The sequence below is a fragment of the Epinephelus moara genome, chromosome 8 (assembly GCF_006386435.1).
Source record: "Epinephelus moara isolate mb chromosome 8, YSFRI_EMoa_1.0, whole genome shotgun sequence".
In the NCBI taxonomy this organism is placed as follows: domain Eukaryota; kingdom Metazoa; phylum Chordata; class Actinopteri; order Perciformes; family Serranidae; genus Epinephelus; species Epinephelus moara.
In genome coordinates, this window is record NC_065513.1 from 12,589,837 (window position 1) to 12,609,054 (window position 19,218).

The 19,218-nt window shown below is 41.9% G+C and overlaps 2 protein-coding genes across 3 annotated transcripts; one reads left to right on the top strand and one right to left on the bottom strand.

Moving 5' to 3' along the window:
* The first annotated feature begins 789 nt into the window (after window positions 1-789).
* tbx16 (T-box transcription factor 16) lies at window positions 790-4,093 on the top strand. Its single transcript, XM_050051229.1, has 9 exons — window positions 790-1,006; window positions 1,164-1,320; window positions 1,428-1,530; window positions 1,932-2,096; window positions 2,289-2,435; window positions 2,522-2,592; window positions 2,749-2,837; window positions 2,928-3,141; window positions 3,229-4,093. The coding sequence occupies exons 1-9, from the start codon at window positions 991-993 to the stop codon at window positions 3,665-3,667; spliced, it is 1,401 nt and encodes a 466-aa protein (XP_049907186.1). The 5' UTR covers window positions 790-990; the 3' UTR covers window positions 3,668-4,093.
* Window positions 4,094-8,084: 3,991 nt separating this feature from the next.
* klhl22 (kelch-like family member 22) lies at window positions 8,085-17,638 on the bottom strand. 2 transcript variants are annotated; one of them, XM_050051443.1, is made up of 7 exons: window positions 16,816-17,638; window positions 15,021-15,186; window positions 14,622-14,933; window positions 14,053-14,462; window positions 12,416-12,608; window positions 12,019-12,252; window positions 8,085-10,700 (listed from the first exon to the last, which is right to left on the bottom strand). In XM_050051443.1, the coding sequence occupies exons 1-7, from the start codon at window positions 17,061-17,063 to the stop codon at window positions 10,359-10,361; spliced, it is 1,905 nt and encodes a 634-aa protein (XP_049907400.1). In that variant the 5' UTR covers window positions 17,064-17,638; the 3' UTR covers window positions 8,085-10,358. The 2 variants fall into 2 exon arrangements, with proteins under 2 accessions (XP_049907400.1, XP_049907399.1); XM_050051442.1 differs by having other exon boundaries at window positions 14,610-14,933.
* Between the last annotated feature and the right edge of the window lie 1,580 nt (window positions 17,639-19,218).

A 19,218-nucleotide genomic window follows, 5' to 3' on the forward strand; every position in this document is an offset into this window, starting at 1 on the left:
GCTGCTTCAAGGGAAACTAGCCTAATGAGATTATCTATCAGAGCATGGGCCTGTCTAGACACCCCAATACACAACCCCCCCTCCTCAACACATCCACTACTGCATGCAGAGGCCTCAGAGGATGCCCTCAGGTAAAAGTTACCTGCAGAAACAGTGCATGGTATCATTACACCATTATGGGTTTACACCCACTGTGTAATTTCTATTATGGAGAAAGCTGAGAATTATTTTTATCTAATTTCAGTAAATACGAAGAGCATGTGCGATAATAAGTGTTAGAATAATTTATGTACTTTGAGAAAACTCTTGAAAATGCTGCTATTTTTAAGAGAATAACAACTCCTCCAGTGCACACACAAAACACACAAAATTCTCCCTTTTAAAAATATCCTCCATTGCATTTCTATTAGTTCTGGTAGATGTGTTACATTGGGTGTTAACCACATTGCACTAACACACTAAATGCCATTTTACCGTATAGTTATGTCTGTGTGAATGATATTTACACAGATTCTGGTGCCGCTGTGAGCCCCACTCTGCGGCAGGGAAGTGCGTCCATATTTGTTTTAAAGTCTCTTAGCAGTTAATAAAGATGCATTTCCTCCGTCCCCCTTCCTGTGGGGACGGTATCAAGGCTCTGTTAAGTCTCTTTGATTTCCAGCACCCTCCAATCACAGCGGGGCTCGGACTCATCATTGTGCCACTTCAAAGCCAGGGAATGGCTCTCCTGACCCCACCCACACCAGGGCTCCCCTTAAAAAGTCATGGTCACCCCTTCCGGCAGGACTCCTGATCTCTGAATTACCCGCAGCAACAAGACTGACTGACCCCCTGACTCCCTGAGCTGCTGGATATCTTTTTTTTCTAACGCATGAGGCAGGGGATCGAGAAGGGAGAGCACTTGGATATCACAAATACTTGGATTGTTTATTGGCCCTCAGTGCATGAACCTGTATCGAGTTTTTCCTGTGATACAACTGAACCTGAGCAATGCAGTCCATCAGAGGTGAGTGTTTCAATGGATTTACGCTGGGCTTTCTATCAGTGACTCTAAATCCGCAACCAGTTTAGCTGTTTTGTCTGATCATGAGCATACCTTTCTTGATCCTGACTTCTATCTCTTTGAAGGAAGCATGTGGTTATGATGATTTATTTATTTATAGACTTGAAGCCCAACTTCAGCGGCCCTCCTCCCTCCTCCATGGCCGCTGGCCCCGATGCCTATCTCCAAGGCAACATCAGGATGACTCTGGAGGACCCTGAACTCTGGAAGACCTTCCATGAAATTGGAACCGAGATGATTATCACTAAACCGGGCAGGTAAGGTGACACAATGTAACCTTTAAATGCAAAATGTTTTGAAGGTTGTGCCCTGTGTTGTTGCTTTTGCTCGTCTTTCTCACGTGTTCCCCTTTTGTTTTTTCCAGGAGGATGTTTCCACACTGTAAAATTAATCTATCCGGCCTTATTCCATGTGCCAAGTACATCTTACTGGTTGACATGGTCCCTGAGGATGGCTTCAGGTATAAGGTAAGATTATTTTTATCACTTATCAATGAGTCTCATGGTAACTTTCACCATCAGTTGAGAACAATAAAATGATAATGACAATTAAAAAGTAGCCTTAACCGTAGGCATGGCTTTGGCTGTAGATATCCCTGAGTGGTTACCAGTATCCCCAGACAAGACATCCCCTGTTTATCACCCCCCCTCTCCCCTGACATTGTACATCAAAGGGTGCTATCTCTTCCTGTTTTTCTATCCCCTGCTGGGAGCCCACTGTACTACCCCCTATCTCCATGGGTGGTACTGGCCAAGCAGTCGGCTCTCCACTCTCCTCTCACACTCTGAGAGGGAAAGAAGATGCAGCTCCTTCTGTATATTACCTTTCTCTGTGACAGACTGACTGATTATCTGTCTCCTTCCTGCAGTGGAATAAAGAGAAATGGGAGGTGGCAGGGAAAGCGGAGCCCCAGCCTCCCTGCAGGACATACCTCCACCCCGACTCACCAGCCCCGGGGAGCCACTGGATGAAGCAGTCTGTCTCCTTCCTCAAGCTCAAACTCACCAACAATACACTCGACCAGCACGGCCATGTAAGTAAGAGCACTCGAAATTGGGTGCTTAACAGCAACTTTCCAAATGATATCCACACTGTTCGGATAATTGAAGTCCTTGGTGGACTCTTACAGACTTGATGCTTTGGAAGCGGCAAAGTGCATACTTGTAAAAGTGCTTAAAATGTACAAAAAAGTGCTCTGAATTAATCAGCCTCTTCATATCTGTAGATCATTTTGCACTCCATGCATCGCTACCACCCACGCTTCCACATCGTCCAGGCAGACGACCTGTTCAGTGTTCGCTGGAGTGTTTTCCAGACCTTCACCTTCCCCGAGACTTCCTTCACAGCGGTCACAGCATATCAGAACACCAAGGTCAGTTTTCTGTCACTGCAAACCAATGAAAACTGATGGCAGAAGACACATTATTGAGATTTTAACTGATTTGATTTCCCCCTCAGATCACAAAGCTGAAGATCGATCACAACCCGTTTGCAAAAGGTTTCCGGGACGAAGGCACCAACAAAAAAAGGTAGGTGTCACACTACTCACATACAGGACCTGATGATAACGGCTGCACAGCTGGAGGGGCCATACAACAATTCCAGTTTGGTTTGATCTACAGATTTCCTTTGCAGTGAATTGGACGTTATTGCATTGTTTTAACGATCCTGATGTTCCTCCACAGGCGTTCAAACAAGAACCCCGCCTGCCTTGAGAAGCGAGCCAAGATGTCAGACATTTTGAACAGAGACTCAGAGGAGGACAGTCCACCAGGTACACCTTTAAGACTCTCTATCTCCTGTCGATGTTTGTACTTTGTTTTCCTGTAATCCCAAACTGATGTGATAAATTGCATCCTCTCAGATTTCTGCCGCTCATCGTATGAGGGTTATGACGCAGAGGAAGGAGACCTGCCTAAAAGGAAGGAGGATGATGGCGTCAAAGAGGAGCGTTACTCTCCGTGGACTGCTGAGAGGGAGCACAATGTGAGGACTGAATCTCCCGCTGGTGCAGACCCCAGGGATATGTACAACACAGAGCAGCTTGTTCCCGCTCCAGCTTCCTACCAGCCGTACAGGTGAATATTGGTAAAGTTAGCGAACAAGTAGGTGCAACGCACTGTCATGATAAACAAAACACTCACCACCTTCCCTTTACCCTTCAGGTTCCACGAGTACGGAAAGTCCCCCTCTCCCTCCTCCAGCGTCGGCAGCAGCAACAGTGGATCAGGACGCAGCAGCTTTGAGTCCAGAGTCCCTGACATCGCCACTGTCCCTGACCATGACTCTTCAAAGCCCCGTACACATGAGGTTGGCCCTTCCCCTTGTGGCCCCCAGCACCTCCCTGCCCACCAGGACTACACGGGTGTCCTCAACATGACCATGGCTCAGGCCGGCAAGCCAGGTGTGATCAGCCACCACATCTATAGTCCATACAGTGCCGAGCAGCCCCTCGGCCAGTGGAGTGGCCCCAGCTCTGCTCAGTATCCCCCTCCTCACCACCTGACCGCTGACTACACCACGCAAGCTGTGCACCATGGTTATCACCATGGCAACGTGGCTGAGTGGAGCCAGTACCCACTGTTCTCTTACTCCTGCTGGTGAAGAGATCTTCAATGACTGAGAGTGACTTTACTGATGCTACCGCTGCTGCTGCTGCTGCTGCCATCCTGCCAGAATGCTGATCCAGTGCTCACAGCTAAGAGAATGCATGCCCAGTCCAGGCTGAGGGCCAGAGGCCTGCGACAACAATAGAAAAACTGAAAGATGAGAGGAAGTTTAAGGAGCCGCCTGTCGCTGCCTTCTGTTCAGACTGGAAGGATTTAGACTCCGGTTATGCTGACTTAAACTCAAGTGTGCTACGCCATGCTGTTTGATTGTTTTGTTGTTGAATTGTCTATTTATTTTGTATTTCATCTCATCTTCAAGTTTAAATATTATTTTTGTAAAAAAAAAAAGAAGAAAGAATAAAACATAAGTGTGCAATTTATGTGCGTCTTTAAATTGTGATGTGAACTGAAAATAAAAACCTGAAAGTAACATGACTTGATGTCTTGTGTCTGTACAAAAAAATATCTACATTTTATCTTTTCTATTACTCAAACAAAGGTAGAGTGCTCTTCAGGAAGATCCCTAATTTACTAATGTAATAACACAATAAATTAAAACATAACAACATAATTACGTAAGTAATACTTTTCCTCATTACTACTTTATCATTATCAACCCTCTGATTCCTATCTGGGCCTTCATATAGTTGTATGAGCAATGGCGTTGCAAATTTCCTATCTGTAATTTAGGTTTTCATCCAGTCTGTGTTCTGCATACAGCAAGTTTTTAAAACGAATGAGTGTATTGTGGAAGTGTCTTTGTTTGTGGGTGCACATCTGCATGCTTTGTACCTGGCCAGCTCTGATAGGCATCACATCCTTTGGTGGCGTTTGTTTGTATTTCCTCTTTGTTGATCTAACGAGGGCCACTCTGTAGTTTCGACAGGCCCAGCATGCATTAAAGACATTGCATTACTGTGACTCCGGCTCACCTGCTGAGGTTTACCCACCAGCATCATAAAGCATTGCATGACTCTCATTCTCCATTTCAATGAGCCTTACAAAGCATGAAAATGGGGGGCTGTTGGCTCCCTTTCACAGCTGAAAAACACAGGCCAGGCCCATCGCCTCCACCCTGGGTGGATATGAGCTGCTAATGACTGTTGTAAAGTCCAGGGGGAAGGAGGAGCAGGAGGAGGAGGTGGGGGAGGTCATCCACAGTTCTGCTGTGGTGTGGATTTTACTCAGTGTGATTCATTATCTTGGAGGCTTCTTGAATCACTACGTCAAACCTCAGACTTACCCAGTTGTATGTTGCACACACTTCATTTACCCACTTTAATGAGGGAAAGTAAATTGAGATCTGAACAGGAATCTACACTGCTGGGTGAAAAGGTCACTGTGATGAACTTCAATTTCTGAGATATGATGAGGTTATATCTCCCAGAAGACATCTTTTTCATTAAACCCAATAAAGATGAAATCAAATTGTGAGAAACAGGGCAAATAAAATCATCAAAGACAGAACATTAAAAAGTGTCTGCCACAGGATGCTGTTTGGCATCATACATTATGATTCAGAAGGTGGGATTTGTGCCCACATCATTTACGCAAATAATCTGTAATTACAGACAAAATGAGATATGATATTTGTCAGTGCACAACACAAAATATTCACAGTACCTGATGTAATGTCCTGGTGGGGTAGCTGGAAACATACCTTGGGAAAAGTTTGGATCTTGCCCTTAAAATACGTGTTAATAAATAAGGTAAGAAAAGTCTATTGTGTTTGGATGGAGACAAAAACCACTCCGTGTAGCTTCGTCTAGGAGCCTTTACTGAACTGACAACACCTTACACTTTGTACACAGTGCAGTGAAAACTTAAAGACACGGGAACACAATACTGAACGTCTTCAGACATAACAAAGTCCACTTCGATTACTTCTTAAATACTAAGCAGCTATACTGTACTGTAACTTTCTTAAATAAAAAAGGGATACCAGCTTTTCTCTAATGACTTAACTCTGTGTAGGCCTGCTTCTTAATTTTTGTTTTCCCTTTGATATATTTCATTGTAACATGGAGCAATACCTTATAATGAATTACTCTTAACTTCCAAACATGAATTGAAATGTAGTGTCAGTAGTCCTCTCTCATATAAAAATAAAGCATCTTTCGTATTTTGATATGATTCATTCCAAATACATTAAAACTAAGCAACTATTTACAACCTTAAAGGTTCTGATAGACATTCAGAACATTAATATAGCAGCAAACAACTATTTAAGATATAGTGGAGTGATGGCGTCCTGAGAAGGAAATGAAGTCACGCACCCTCTGTATGTCTTGTTTTTCGAATTTCTCTGTTCTTCATTGTGGTACATGGTCTGGCCTTATGTGCGTTTGAATCACTGTATATGTGTACCGCCGGCTAGCTAATTACCGCTATTCTGTACTGAGCTCATACAGCGGCCACTGCTGAAAACGCTGGCTCCCCCCAAGGTTAACACTGTTACCTCTGCCAGCACAATTGCAGTTGTTAGCACTGTTTGTGGTATTAGCTTTACTAGCTGCTAGCTGGTGGTTCACCTACCTCCATGTTGAGAACATGTGCATGCAATCCTGACTTAGGGTGCTCTCAGACCCAGCTTTGGTCTGAATCAGGGACTAATTTTGTTACAAAGTTGCATAATTGCCTGGAGTTGGTTCATGCTCTCATGGCAGCATTTACAAGCGCACCAGAACGAGAAAGCTGCTCTTGATTTGTCAGACAGGAAGTAAACCAAACGTTGAAGAAGAGTACACTTGCAAGTTAAATGCGACACTTTCTAATGTCACAATGGAGGGACAACTACGCAGGTTGATTTTAGTGCTGGTCATCGTGGACTATATTATTGTTCATTGTTCATTTAAGTCAAACCATACAGTTTGAAAATGAGGTGCGGCTCCAACTGGAAAACAATGCTTAGATCCATTGGATGTGCATAATAAGGCAGTACAAGGGGAGGCACACATTAATAATCCTCCAGGACTGTAACATACTCATGTTTAACCCAAACAATGTGTAATGTGACTGTAGTTGGTTCAGATCAATGTCGGAACACGTTCCCACCACAAACAAACTGCACTAGAGTTTGTTTGTACCCAGACTGAGACCACCTCTTCAAGAAGGTCTCATTGTTTTGGTGAGCACCTGAGTGTGATTGCTGTGTTGACACCTGGCCAAATGAACCGCATTAAGGGGGCAATCAAACTTGAGTTCGATTGAACCAAACCAAACTGGGCAGGTGTGAGAGCACCCTCAGACTCTGAATCATAGATGTGCTCAAAATGTCACATATAGCTCCATAAATGTTAATGTATTGTGCTCCTCTGCTCTGTATTTTGATATAATTATATTGTTCCTGTCTACTGTGTGTGAAGGTCGCCTGAGGTAGATTTGTGATTTAAAGGAGGAACGTTGACTTTCAGTGAAAAGGAGCCTTTCAAAGTCCAGATCTCCATCCACAGGTGACTTTCTTTGTCCTCTATTGACGTGTTGCCAGATAAGCTGGCTGAGGACCTCCTGCTCTGCCACACACAGAGAAGAAACAAGAATGAAAGTGAGCACTTAGTAAAATTCCCTCAACAGGCATATCCATGGCTCCTCTGGGTTTAATCTGCATAGCTCTACATCAATGGGTAATTTGGGCCTTTTAATTGCTCTGATAATGGGTCCAGCAAAGAGCACCAGATCGACCTGCACTCAGATGCCTGTAAAGGCCACTGACGTGGTTAAGTGCATGACATATGTCTTGAGTATCCCCCAGGTGGTACTACGGCTTTAGAATGAAAATACGCATAAATGCAACAGATTGTTGATCCTGGATGTCCAGTGCTGGTGTCAGCACATCCTACCAGACAACTTAGTGGGGGCTGGCACAACAGTGTGAAACAGAGAGGGAGGAGGGGGACACTCACTTAGGGCTGGCGGGGGGTAACAGATGCAGATGAAACAGCCTTGGAGAGGAAAGCAGCAGTCAGCCTTCATAAAGCTGATGGAGTGGAGGGCCAAATGGAGAGGAACTAGTAGAGACTGGGCGGAATAAAAGTGCATGAGGCAGCAAGCACCACTGAGGGGAGTTCATACAAGGACGGCAATCATCAGTGGGGTTTTTTTCATCAGATTTTCTATTATATTTATGAGACTGCTGAATTACACAGCAACATGAAATTACATACAGAGCAAGGACACAAGTTCTAAATCCCAAACGGGGATGTAACAAGGGTTTTAGGAACATTGTGTTCATCAGACCCCAATTGCTGATTTTTTTTTTAACTTATGTTATTTATTTGGTTAACTGTTTCACCCGTTCAGAACCCAATCATGTTCCAATTACAAAAAAGTATTGTAAAGGTGGATTTCGACACTAAATGCACTCATACATCATTAGCAAAATTATTATTTTTTGATTAGGAAACTTAATTATGTGTGTTTTTTATTCTTTTTCCATCCAATCCAGTAGAGGAAGACTCTTAATGCAGAAGTCACCAAATAGGAAAAATGACAATAAATGGTCTTAACAGAGGCATGAGGCATTGTTTAAATACATGTATGCTGATTTGCATACATTTCCACAACAAAGAACCTAACCCTGGATGAAGCCAGGTTCAATATAATTGTTTCATTTTGTCGACATGATAGTCAAAGGCTTTTACTGTGGGGATTGTGGATATCTCTTTGTGTCACTCCATAAATCAGAAAAAAAACATTTTTTTGGCATGTTTTAGGAATAAAATGCTCCATAAATCAGGCTATGAATGATGTATGAACAAACCCCTCAGTAATAACCTTGAAAATAGAGAGGAATAACAGCAGAAAGGTTGGTATATGTAAATATCACCATAGAAATCCCCTCAACTGATTACTAACATTAAGACGATTATTTTTTTGTTTACAGGTTTTGCAATAGTTCATGTTTAAATATGCTAATGAGGCATTATCTCATTAACTAAGCCCTTTTTGCATACATTTCCACAACAGAAATCTAACTAAAACTAAACTAAAATACCCCAACTGACTTGTGCATGCGTGACAAAAGTCATATATTACTATCTTTATTAAATTCCAAAACTCATGTCATGAACAGGATACTAAGTTTGCATATCTTGTGTGACAGTGTCTTCTAATACATTGCATTTTTTCCTAAACACTTAACTCTCATTAAATGACAAACAAAAGTTCACTTTAAAACAGAATTGTTCCTGGAGTTTTTCCTATGACAGTGTAATAAGTGATACACAGTGGAGCGGGTGTCATTAAGCTTCCTAAATGCTTATATTAAACAGCATAACAATTAACTGAGGCAACAAGCAGAAGCATGAAGCAAAGCTCGACTCAGCTAATGGAAATATTCTAGAACTACCCCTCATTGTGCTCTTTGGATTCAGTAATGCAATAACTTATTGAGAATGAAAGTTCAACAAAGGACACAAAAATAATTACAACAGTGGTTTGGTTTTCATCACAGAAATATCAAGACTCGACATTCGTTAGTGATTCACAGACATGGCAACGTATCATGAGCTGGGGTCTTCAGCCTGTAGCAGCGGCACCTCTTCATTCAGGTACAAACACAAATCAAAACAAATTGTGATGTCAGAGGCACAATACCTAAGGCTCATCTCCACCAACAGAATACATGGAAACATAAAAAAACACTTCACAACACAAGTTCAGGATGTAACCACAAAACAAGGCACAATGTTAAAATGTAACAAGTTAAGGATTACTCAGTAGTTTGGATGGGAAGAGAACTTAATTACAGTAACTGGCATTAACCAGGAACCACAAAGGTGGAGATGTGAACTAAATTTAAAGGTCCAGTGTGTAGGATTTAGGGGCATCTATTGGCAGAAATGGTAAATAATATTCATAACTATGTTTTTATTAGTTTATAATCACCTGAAAATGAGAATAGTTGTGTTCCTGATACCTTAGACTGAGTCATTTATGTCCACATACAGAGCAGGTCTTCTTTAATGGAGTCCGCCATGTTGTTCTACAGTAGCCTAGATTGGAAAAACCAAATACTGACACTAGACAGGGCGGTTCAGTTTTCACATTTGCCTCCGTAGTTATCCTACATGCTTGGCACACAGAAGAAGTTCTGGTTCTGCAACCTCACCGCTTGATGCCACTAGATCCTACACACCTGACCTTTAATTCTCAGCTTTAACGAGTTAGCTAAAATGTAAGCACTGGCTGTAAATCTCTGAAGTCTAAACAACATTTCAGAAGATCCTATGTCAAAAAATCCTGAAAGAAAAAACGCAGGCTGCTGAGAATCATTCCTATTACCATGTTATTGCATAGCCAGAAGTCTCGCTGCTTCCTGTCCCTTGAGGATACAGAGGTTCTCTCTATGATAAACAATGTAGAGGCAGCTACAGTGACAGGTAATCATGAGGGATCAGTGACAGACAGTAGCATATTAGAAGGTATTCACGGGCAGAGTGTGATTATCTAAGAAGATATTTCAAAAGTAACAAAAAGGTGTGCAAATGTCCTGAACCTGAATGACACTTTGGTTCAGAGGCACTCATAGTGGTCCACGTGCAAAAAGGACACGATGCTCTCATAAGCATTGCCACAAAAAAATAAATAAAATAAAATAAAATAATCCTCCATGTTCTTCAACATGCTTTGTCAGAAAAGTGCATGACAGTCTCCAGTGCTCAGACATTGAGTTCAAAACAGCTGCTTCAGTCCTCACTAGAGTCCTCTGAGTTGTCCATGTCCACGTCTTCCCATGAGGCCTTGGTACGCTGCTCCCAGCCCCTGGCCTGGTTGATCACAGCAGGTGGCATGAGCACCACGCAGGCTGCCAGGCCAGAGACTCGCTCCTTAAACTCCGTCTCATTCTCCCACTCGTCTGTGTCGGTGTTGTACACGTGAACGTATTTCATCCTGTTGCCTTTGTCATGAGAGCGTCCTCCCAGCACATAGATGCGACTGTCCAGCACGGCTATGCCGGGTTCTCCATGTCCTGCAGGGAGGGGGGTCAGTAAAGACCAAGAGTTGGCTTCAGGGTCAAAGCATGCCACCTAAGGACAAAAAAAAGGAGAATTACTGCCCTGCAATTGCGTGCATTCACGCACCAGTCAATTTTCTCTTACAGTTTACATGTGTGTCTGTGAAAACATGGATGCTTCACTCACAGAAGATCTACACAATCAGCACAGTTTGAAGGTGGGCACCCAGGATAAGAGTCACCCATTCAGTGTCTGACCTAATGTTTCTTTATTATAATTTTATCCTGTTTGACATTTGTGTGAAGTTTTGTTATAATTAGCAAATGAATTCTTGAGTTGTGGCCAAAAACATATTTTGTAAGGTCACGGTGACCGGTGATACTGCGTTCACAAGGATGGGATGGATGGACAGACAAACCCAAAAAACATAATGACTCTGGCCGGGGCTAGCGCTGGCGCAGAGGCATAAAAAAGGGAAAACAATTACTCTCTAAAATGTCGCCCAAACCTGTTAGTGTGTCAAAAAGCACAGCTCTGGCTCCTACCTAATTCAATTAGTTAACTGCTAGCTTTTTAGCTCACAAAGGCCTTCATCAGAAGGTGAAATAAGAATGGACTCAAAAGACGATTGACTATTTTTTAATTCAAATTTGAAAGACTTAACAGAGCTATAGTTTTGTATTTTTCACTAGTTTTTATTCTTATTTGGATTTTAATTATGATTTCAATTTAGTTAAGTTTCAGTTAGTGGTTTTTTGTTCATTTCAGTATTACTTTTAGTTTTCTTTTTTTATAATAAAGTGGCCATTTGTCGGAGGCAAGATAAAGGAAATGAAGGATATGTATTACAATACAAACACTGCACTCTTTGAAGCCAGTTGACTCACAGTCATGTAGACATCCCGTCTCTATAAACGTATGCACCAAAGCCTCCTCATGCTTGTGTTGACAAATTTGACCAAATTGACAAAGACCTAAACTAAAGACATTTGCTGTATATTTTTATTTTATTTTAGTGAGTTTTGTGAGTAAACAATATTGTTTCAGTAAGTTTTTGTTTTATTCTACAGTCTAGTTTTTAATCTTCATTTCAGTTAACTAAAATGCTTTTTTTCTACACCTAGTTTTAGTTTGTTGTTGTGTTTTAGTAAACTATAATAACCTTGAGACTGGGAGGAGTGAGGGGAGATCAGGAAATCGAGGGAGTGAGACATTAAAAAAAACCTTTTTGCATGCACTACAAATAGAAAACAGAAAAAAACAAGAATGTCATAATGCAAGAACATCTCTGTGTGAAATGTGAGGAGAAAGAACACAGAGGGCTGAGACAGACTGCGAGACTTAGCACTGCTGTCACAATAAACATCACTGATGACGTGTGACACAGTACCTTCAGGACATCACGTCGATATCTATGCTCATCATTGCTTCCACCAATAACATAAATGCGTCTGTTGACAGCAGTCATGCCGTGCCACGCCCGCTCCACCGGCCCCTCAGCACATGCTGTCCAATGATTGGCCACAGGGTCAAAACTGTAGGTCTCTCTGAGGTACGCCACCCCTCTACGGCCGCATGTTATATACATTTTCCCATCTAACACTGCTCCTGCGTGGGCGTACACCTAGAAGGAAAGTTAAACTAGCATTAAAGGAAGTTCAAGGAGAGGAGAATACCTGGTACATAACAGGAAAGCCCCATTACCAATACACAGGCGGGTATGTAGCCCCACCATGTGGATGGCAGTAGTATTACATGCATTGGTTTCATCTTCTCTATTCTCATACCTCTCTCTTTAGGGGTGATACAAACTCCCACATGTTGGTGTGTGGATCATAGCGCTCCACTGTGTCCAGCTCATTGCTGTAGTCCCGTCCTCCAACGGCATAAATATGGCTGCCCAACACACAAACACAGTGGTCGGCATGCTGCTGCTGCAGAGGCTGGATGGCGCACCAGCTGTTGTGGCGAGGGTCGTACCTGGGGAAAAACCAACAAGTATTAAAACAGTGAAGGAAAAATATGACTTTTAAAATTAAACTAACAAGAGTATGAGCACACCCATTGGACTCTACAGATCGACTGAAAATAGATTAAATATATATATCAAGCTAAATGCCTCACAAAAACTGGTTCTAGCTCCTTCAATGTCAGGTTATGGCGCTTCTCTGTTTTATGTCAGTCTAACTGCATTTCTCTGGACTTTGAACAGTTTGTCAGACAAAGCAAGCAGTCTGAGAACACACTGACATTTGAAATGATTGTTTAACATTCTATAGAGCACGAATAACAAATCATGTGGCTTATATATTAGCCAATATTAGCTTATTGCAAATACACCTTTATCTGCAAATATGTCACCCCGTCGATGATAGGTAACAAGTGACTGCAGCACAGAAATGCCAAAGATATGTTTGCCGTAGTTAAACAGTGATGCCACTTAATAGTTTATGCCCCAGGAACTGTTAAAACACTCTGCTCACTACATTCTTTCCTTAGAGAAACTAAACTTAAAATGTTTGTTATTTGTAAAAAATAAATAAATAAATAAATAAATAAATAGAATTACTGCCTTGAGGTTGTATATATCTGCCAACCAGTCAATTTGCAGTTTACATCCATGTCTGTCGGGACTCATATGTAGCCAAAACAGTACACAATTCTTCAAATATGGATGTTACTGCAAAGAAGTTACAAATATTTAAACATTTATGCTTTACACACATCTTCAACTAAGCAGCAAAAATGATCACCACAGTTTGAAGGTGGGTACCCAAAATTAGAGTCACCCATTCAATGTCTAACTAAATGTCTCCCCTTCTGTTCCTGAGTTATGATGTTGAATAACTGCCAGAAAACTGTGCTTGCATTACTTAAATCACAGTGACCTTGACCTTTGTGCACCAGACCTAATCATTTCATTGACCTTTGACCTTTTGGATATAAAAAGCCACACAGACATTTGTGTGAAATTTTGTCACAATTAGCGAATGAATTCTAAAGTTATGGCCAAAAACATGTTTTACAAAGTCACAGTGACCTTGACCTTTGTGCACCAGACCTAATCATTTCAATCTTGAGTCCAAGTGGAGGTTTGTGCCAAATTTAAGGGAATTCCCTCAGGGTCTTCTTAAGATACCACGTCCATGAGAATGAGATGACCGAGCAGCCTGAAAGCAAAGTGCTCCATCCAAGGCTGTCGCAGTGGCAGAAAATAGTTGCTGATTAATCAATCAACTGATCAATTTTTTGAATCATCATTTCAGCTCTAATAAACATTAACAATAAATTGAGAGAAAGAATCAACAGATTAATCAATAAAGAAAATGAGTGCAAGGTGCAGTCTTAAATAGAACACAATTTAAATCCACCAGCAGCTCAGATCTACACTCTTTTAAACTAAATAAATGGGATGGGCTCTCACCTCCAGCAGCGGGTCTCTGCACGAAACCCACTGGTGTTCTTGTCTCCTCCAATTAGATAAACAAAATTGTTGAGCACAGCAATGCCCTGGTTGGACATTCGGGGAGCGTGAGCTGCAGTGAGTGTCCTCCACTCCCCCCAGCTCGGATGGAACACCTGAAACAAATGCTCGTTGTCTGTGAGGGAGCTGGAGGTGAACATACCCCCAAAGCCCAATATGCAGTGGAGGGTTGAACGTGGCTGGGTGAGAGGGCTCTGCAGGACAGGCTGCCAGATCTCCTGCTCATGGTACCGCAGGGCAGCAGACACAGAATCCTTCAGTGGACACTGGTTCAGTCTGCCAAACAGCCTCTGCAACATGTGTTTCTCAATCAGGCAGAAACGGACAGCATCAAGCATCTTGAGATTGTCCTTTGGGTCAAAAAGATTAAAAAATTAGGTGATTGCCAGTTCAGGCTTATAGAGCTTCAACAAAGTCGGTTAAAACTACGGCACAGTAAAACTAAGCAGGTACATATAATGTGGAGATGAAAAGATGAGTACAAAATGCCAACACACCTTGGGACTGACCTGCAAGTAGACCTGGTCAGTTTCCACCTGCACAGGACTGTAGTGGTAGTGAAGAGCCGCCTCATACGCCTCGTTCTCACTGTTCACCTGAAGTTCGTCACTGTTCAGTGCTCTGAAGACTACATCTTGGGGGAGTTGTCGGTACACGTCGGTGCGAGACAAAGTCTGGATGTTCCTGAGGATGTAGGAGTGGATCCTGGCATTAAGCTGTTGCAGTCCATACAGATCAGCTAGATTATGGACCTCTAAAACGTTGCTCTCGTCCAGCCAGGAGAAAAGGAAATCACAGCAAAAGCCGATGACAATCTCAAGCTTTAAAACACAAAAAGTACACAGATTAGATGAGGACAACATTTCAAAGAACAATGTGATCTGGCAAAAGAACAACAAAGAGCTCACCTGAACTAGCGTGGCAGCTATCAGGACTTCCTGCACACACTCCAGGTCTAACTCGATCTCTGAAGTGTAGATGTAGTCAAGTATTTTCTTCATGGCCATGTAGGATACTCCATGAATTGGGATCTCCTTTTGCTGTGTCTCCCGAAGGCCTCCAGCAAACATTCCCCTAGTGAAGAACAGTGACATATTATTATGGCTTATGGTGGGTAACCTGGTGGCCTGGTTGCATTTCACGTGGCCACAATCATCCCAATTTCAATGCTGCCAGGTACTTTTGCTGCACGATATTCACCTGATATCGTATTGTTTTTTCTGTCATTTTCAACTATGAACTGTCCGATTAAGATGAAATACCAAAAAACAAGGTTTCTGTTTAGCCGAGAAATACCCTGAAAAACCAGGAAAGCAATTCTAATAGTCCTGATGCTGAGATTTCTGTAACTATCAGAAAACCTTTTTAAGCCTTCAACCCACGGATGGATTACTGAACGGACCTACTGGGCATTGGCCCAGGGGACCAAAGTTTCAGGGGGGGCCCCCTGGCCTTAACCTGCAAAATGTCACTCAAATTAACACGTACCAACCAGGAAAAGACCCAAAATGACCACAGAGAGACACGAGATAGACCACAAAGATATGCATAGGAACTGCAGAGAGACGCGAAATAATCACAAATGACACAAAATGACTGCAGAGCGACACAAAAGCCCCCCAAAAATACACAAAATTACCTTAAAGAAACACAAAATTACCTCAATGAGACACAAAATTAGTTGAAAGAGACCCAAACGACTACAAAAAGACACAAAACAACCAAAAGGAGACACAAAAACCTAAAAAGATGCTTAACAATTATAAAGAGATGCAAACCCGTAACAAAGTCTATGTGTCTCGCTCTTATGTAGGAAAGGTGGTGGGCCCCATTGTTTCATATTCTACCCAGGAATCAACTAAATCTTCGTTGAATGTACAGCTCCTCAGTGTTTTTTACTCTTCAACTGCTGGTACAAAGAACACCAGATACAGTAAAACATCTCTTTAAAGGGATATTAGAGCCTTATCTTTGCCTACTTTTAGCATTATAATGGGATTAAAGGGCTACCTACCAACAGTAGGGCTCTGGTTTATTGGAGCAATGAATACCACAGAGAAGTATTTTCCTCTCCCTGTGCACAGTAAGCTACACACCAATACAAAGTACAATACTTGACTTCACATTCAATACACCTATCTGTATCACTTCCTTATGTCACATATACACTGCTGGCTGACTGGACGTTAGTGATTGCGTCTGTGACCTACTCAGTGTTGTCCTCGAAAGCTGCAGGTTAATGTATTTAGGTCATGATTGACGCAGACAAGTAAACATAAATAAAGCACAAGTAAACAGAAACTACTAAGTAAACTTAAAATGTGCACACCACTGCTGATCAGATGACAACACAAATATGCTGCAGGGAATGGAGAAAGAGGAGAAACTTTGTTTAAACTGGACTCTGTACCAAGCCTTGACTGCTGACACCTGCACTTGTTGATTACAATGTGCTGTTGTTTATGTAACTAGACAGGAATAAAATATAACAAATGGGCTTGCAGTCACAGTCAATGGTCTGCATGTCAGTGCTGCCTGTACACAGAGTGCTACTCTATGTGCTTCTTTGTTTTTAAATTGATTGGTATTTGCATGGGTGGAAACACAAGTGCATGGGGTGCATCTTGCTGATGCAGCTACACAAATAAATAAAAATAGAACTGAATTGAGAAAACTGAAGTAAAGCAACAATGAGACTTTTACCTAAAATAATCGCAAGAGGCTGCCAGAAGTATACGGTGGGCTTGGATGGGTCGACCCTCCACCAGCAGCACCACATCAAACAGAGTGCCACTTTGTCTGAGAGCCAGCAGGCCGTCCAGCAGGCTGCGGAAATGGGCTGAACTTTTGTAGGTCTGTCGGCCCAGGCGGCCTGATGAGCCAGCGCGTCCTCCCACTGGGCTCAGCTTTCCATCCTCAGCCATGGCAGGGTGCTGATGTTCAGGCTTCATCACTGTTATCTGTCCAGTACTAACACCATTCTAAGTTTTCTTCACATAGTTGTTATAAATTTAAGCCACAACTGCTGTCGGCATGTAGAGAAATACACACGGACACAAGGAACAGGCTGGGCAGCTAGCGGCTAAAGAAGGGTAGTTGCTGGAAATGTCAGTGTAACATTAACGTCACAGATCTATAGCAAGTTACGCACAAGATTCACGCCAGTATCTAGCCTACAGTGCAATTAGAAAACGTGAAAGCATACAACTACATACATACGCCCTCCCGTCGTCCTGCAGCTAGCTGCTACTGCGTTGTCAGCTAACGTCAAGTTAGTTAAAACATACAGTAAGCTAGCATGCTATCAGCAGGTTAGCCTGCTAGCTGATGTAACGCGTTATAAAAACACCGAGCCAGACTCTTAAAGACACTGGAAAACTGAGGCAACACGACTGCACGAAAATATCTTCGTGTTCATCGAAAACAAACCGTTTTGCGTTTACACTTTGGTCACAGTGACATCAACTCCTGTGTGAAATGACTAGCACAGTCGCCTGATTTTTTGACAGATCAAAACAAGTCTGTTTACTTTTTGGTGTCGGACAGTGAGCTCGAACACTATTGGTCGTTGCTGCCGTACTGTCCCGCCCAGTTTCCTAGAAAGAGCCAATCAGAGGCCACTGTCACTCTGCAGGCAATAATATAGTTGTTTCAGTTTGTCTTTTAACATAATAGTGTTAGAGTATGCAGAATTAGCCATTAGATTATGTTTAATCTCTAATTTAGTTCATGTTTTTAATACTGATAAAAAGAAGTATTTAGTTCAAGATAGGTTTAGATAGTGCGACTCTTTTTCTAAACACAAGAGGATGCTGTTTCCTGCTGAAATGTCTCTGAGGCCAGTTCCTCTGGGTCTCTGTGTCATACAAATACACCTGAAGCTGAAAGCAGTCCAAAGTACATTTGCTCTTTACTGTGCATAAGTAGTCAGTTTTGAGCCCACTTAAATAAGCTATTTGCATTTTGACTTTTCACATCTACTCCACTACCACTCAGGGGTCAGTATGAACCATTTTTGCGTCATTGCTTTTTTCAATGGCTCCAGTTACCAGCTATTACAAAGATTGATGTACTACACAGCAGTAGTTAGGCTATAAGGACCGCCTGAACCCATGAGCAGTTTATGTGACAACACGCTCTTGGGTACACACATGTAAAAGGCCCCACCACCTCTCCTCTGTAGGACAGAGACTGACAGACAAAGTAGTAGCAGACACAGTAGGCCTAGTAGTTGTAGTCATTTTGTGTCTTTGCATCTCTTCCTGGTTGGAATTTTGCAGATGAAGGCCAGGGGGGCCCCTGGGGCTTTGCCAGGTAAGCCCATTCATACAATCATGCCTGTACCAGTTACATTACAATAATGTATAATAATTATTGCATAAATAATAAAAAAAAAAAAATTAAATGGGCCTTTGTCATTAGTAATATACCTAATACATTTGATAGGTAATATTTATGTACTTCTTCCTCTCTTAATATTGGACATTAACTTGTCTGTAATGGATTACAGTATGGTATTGCTTACTTTCTTCCTCCACTTACTGGCACAGTTTACCTACTTTGAATCACAAAATTGCAGTAAAAGCAGTTCTATCAAAAGTTTATTTAAACAAGAAAAATATATCTTTGTCTGTAAATAATACATTTAGGTGACAAACAAAAAAATCAAAATGGAAAGAATTTTGATTTGCTAAGTCTAAAGTAATTCTTATCATTCTTGCCAACTGTTTGTTGGATATAGCGTTTTTGCCCCTCCAATATTTGGTCTCCATCTGATCAAATGCTTTCCAGATTGATTTCCCAGGGTTTGATAATTGCATGAGCTGCCAAATAGATTTTCTAAGGCAGCCAGTCAAGATGTTCTTTTTTTTTTTTTTTTATAAAAAAAAATTGAGGCTTCCTTATTGCTTAGGTTTTACAGTCTCATTCATCTTCAGCCGAAGTTTCAATTTGCATATATCATTTCCTGACATGAAGAGTGGAGATTTTTCCACTCACAAAAACACTGTAGGAATAATCAATCACTTGATTTATTTTCCAGTCTAATATACATTGCAGTGGAGTGCACATGGGGAAATGAAGGGGAGAGCTCCCCTGGCTTTTTGT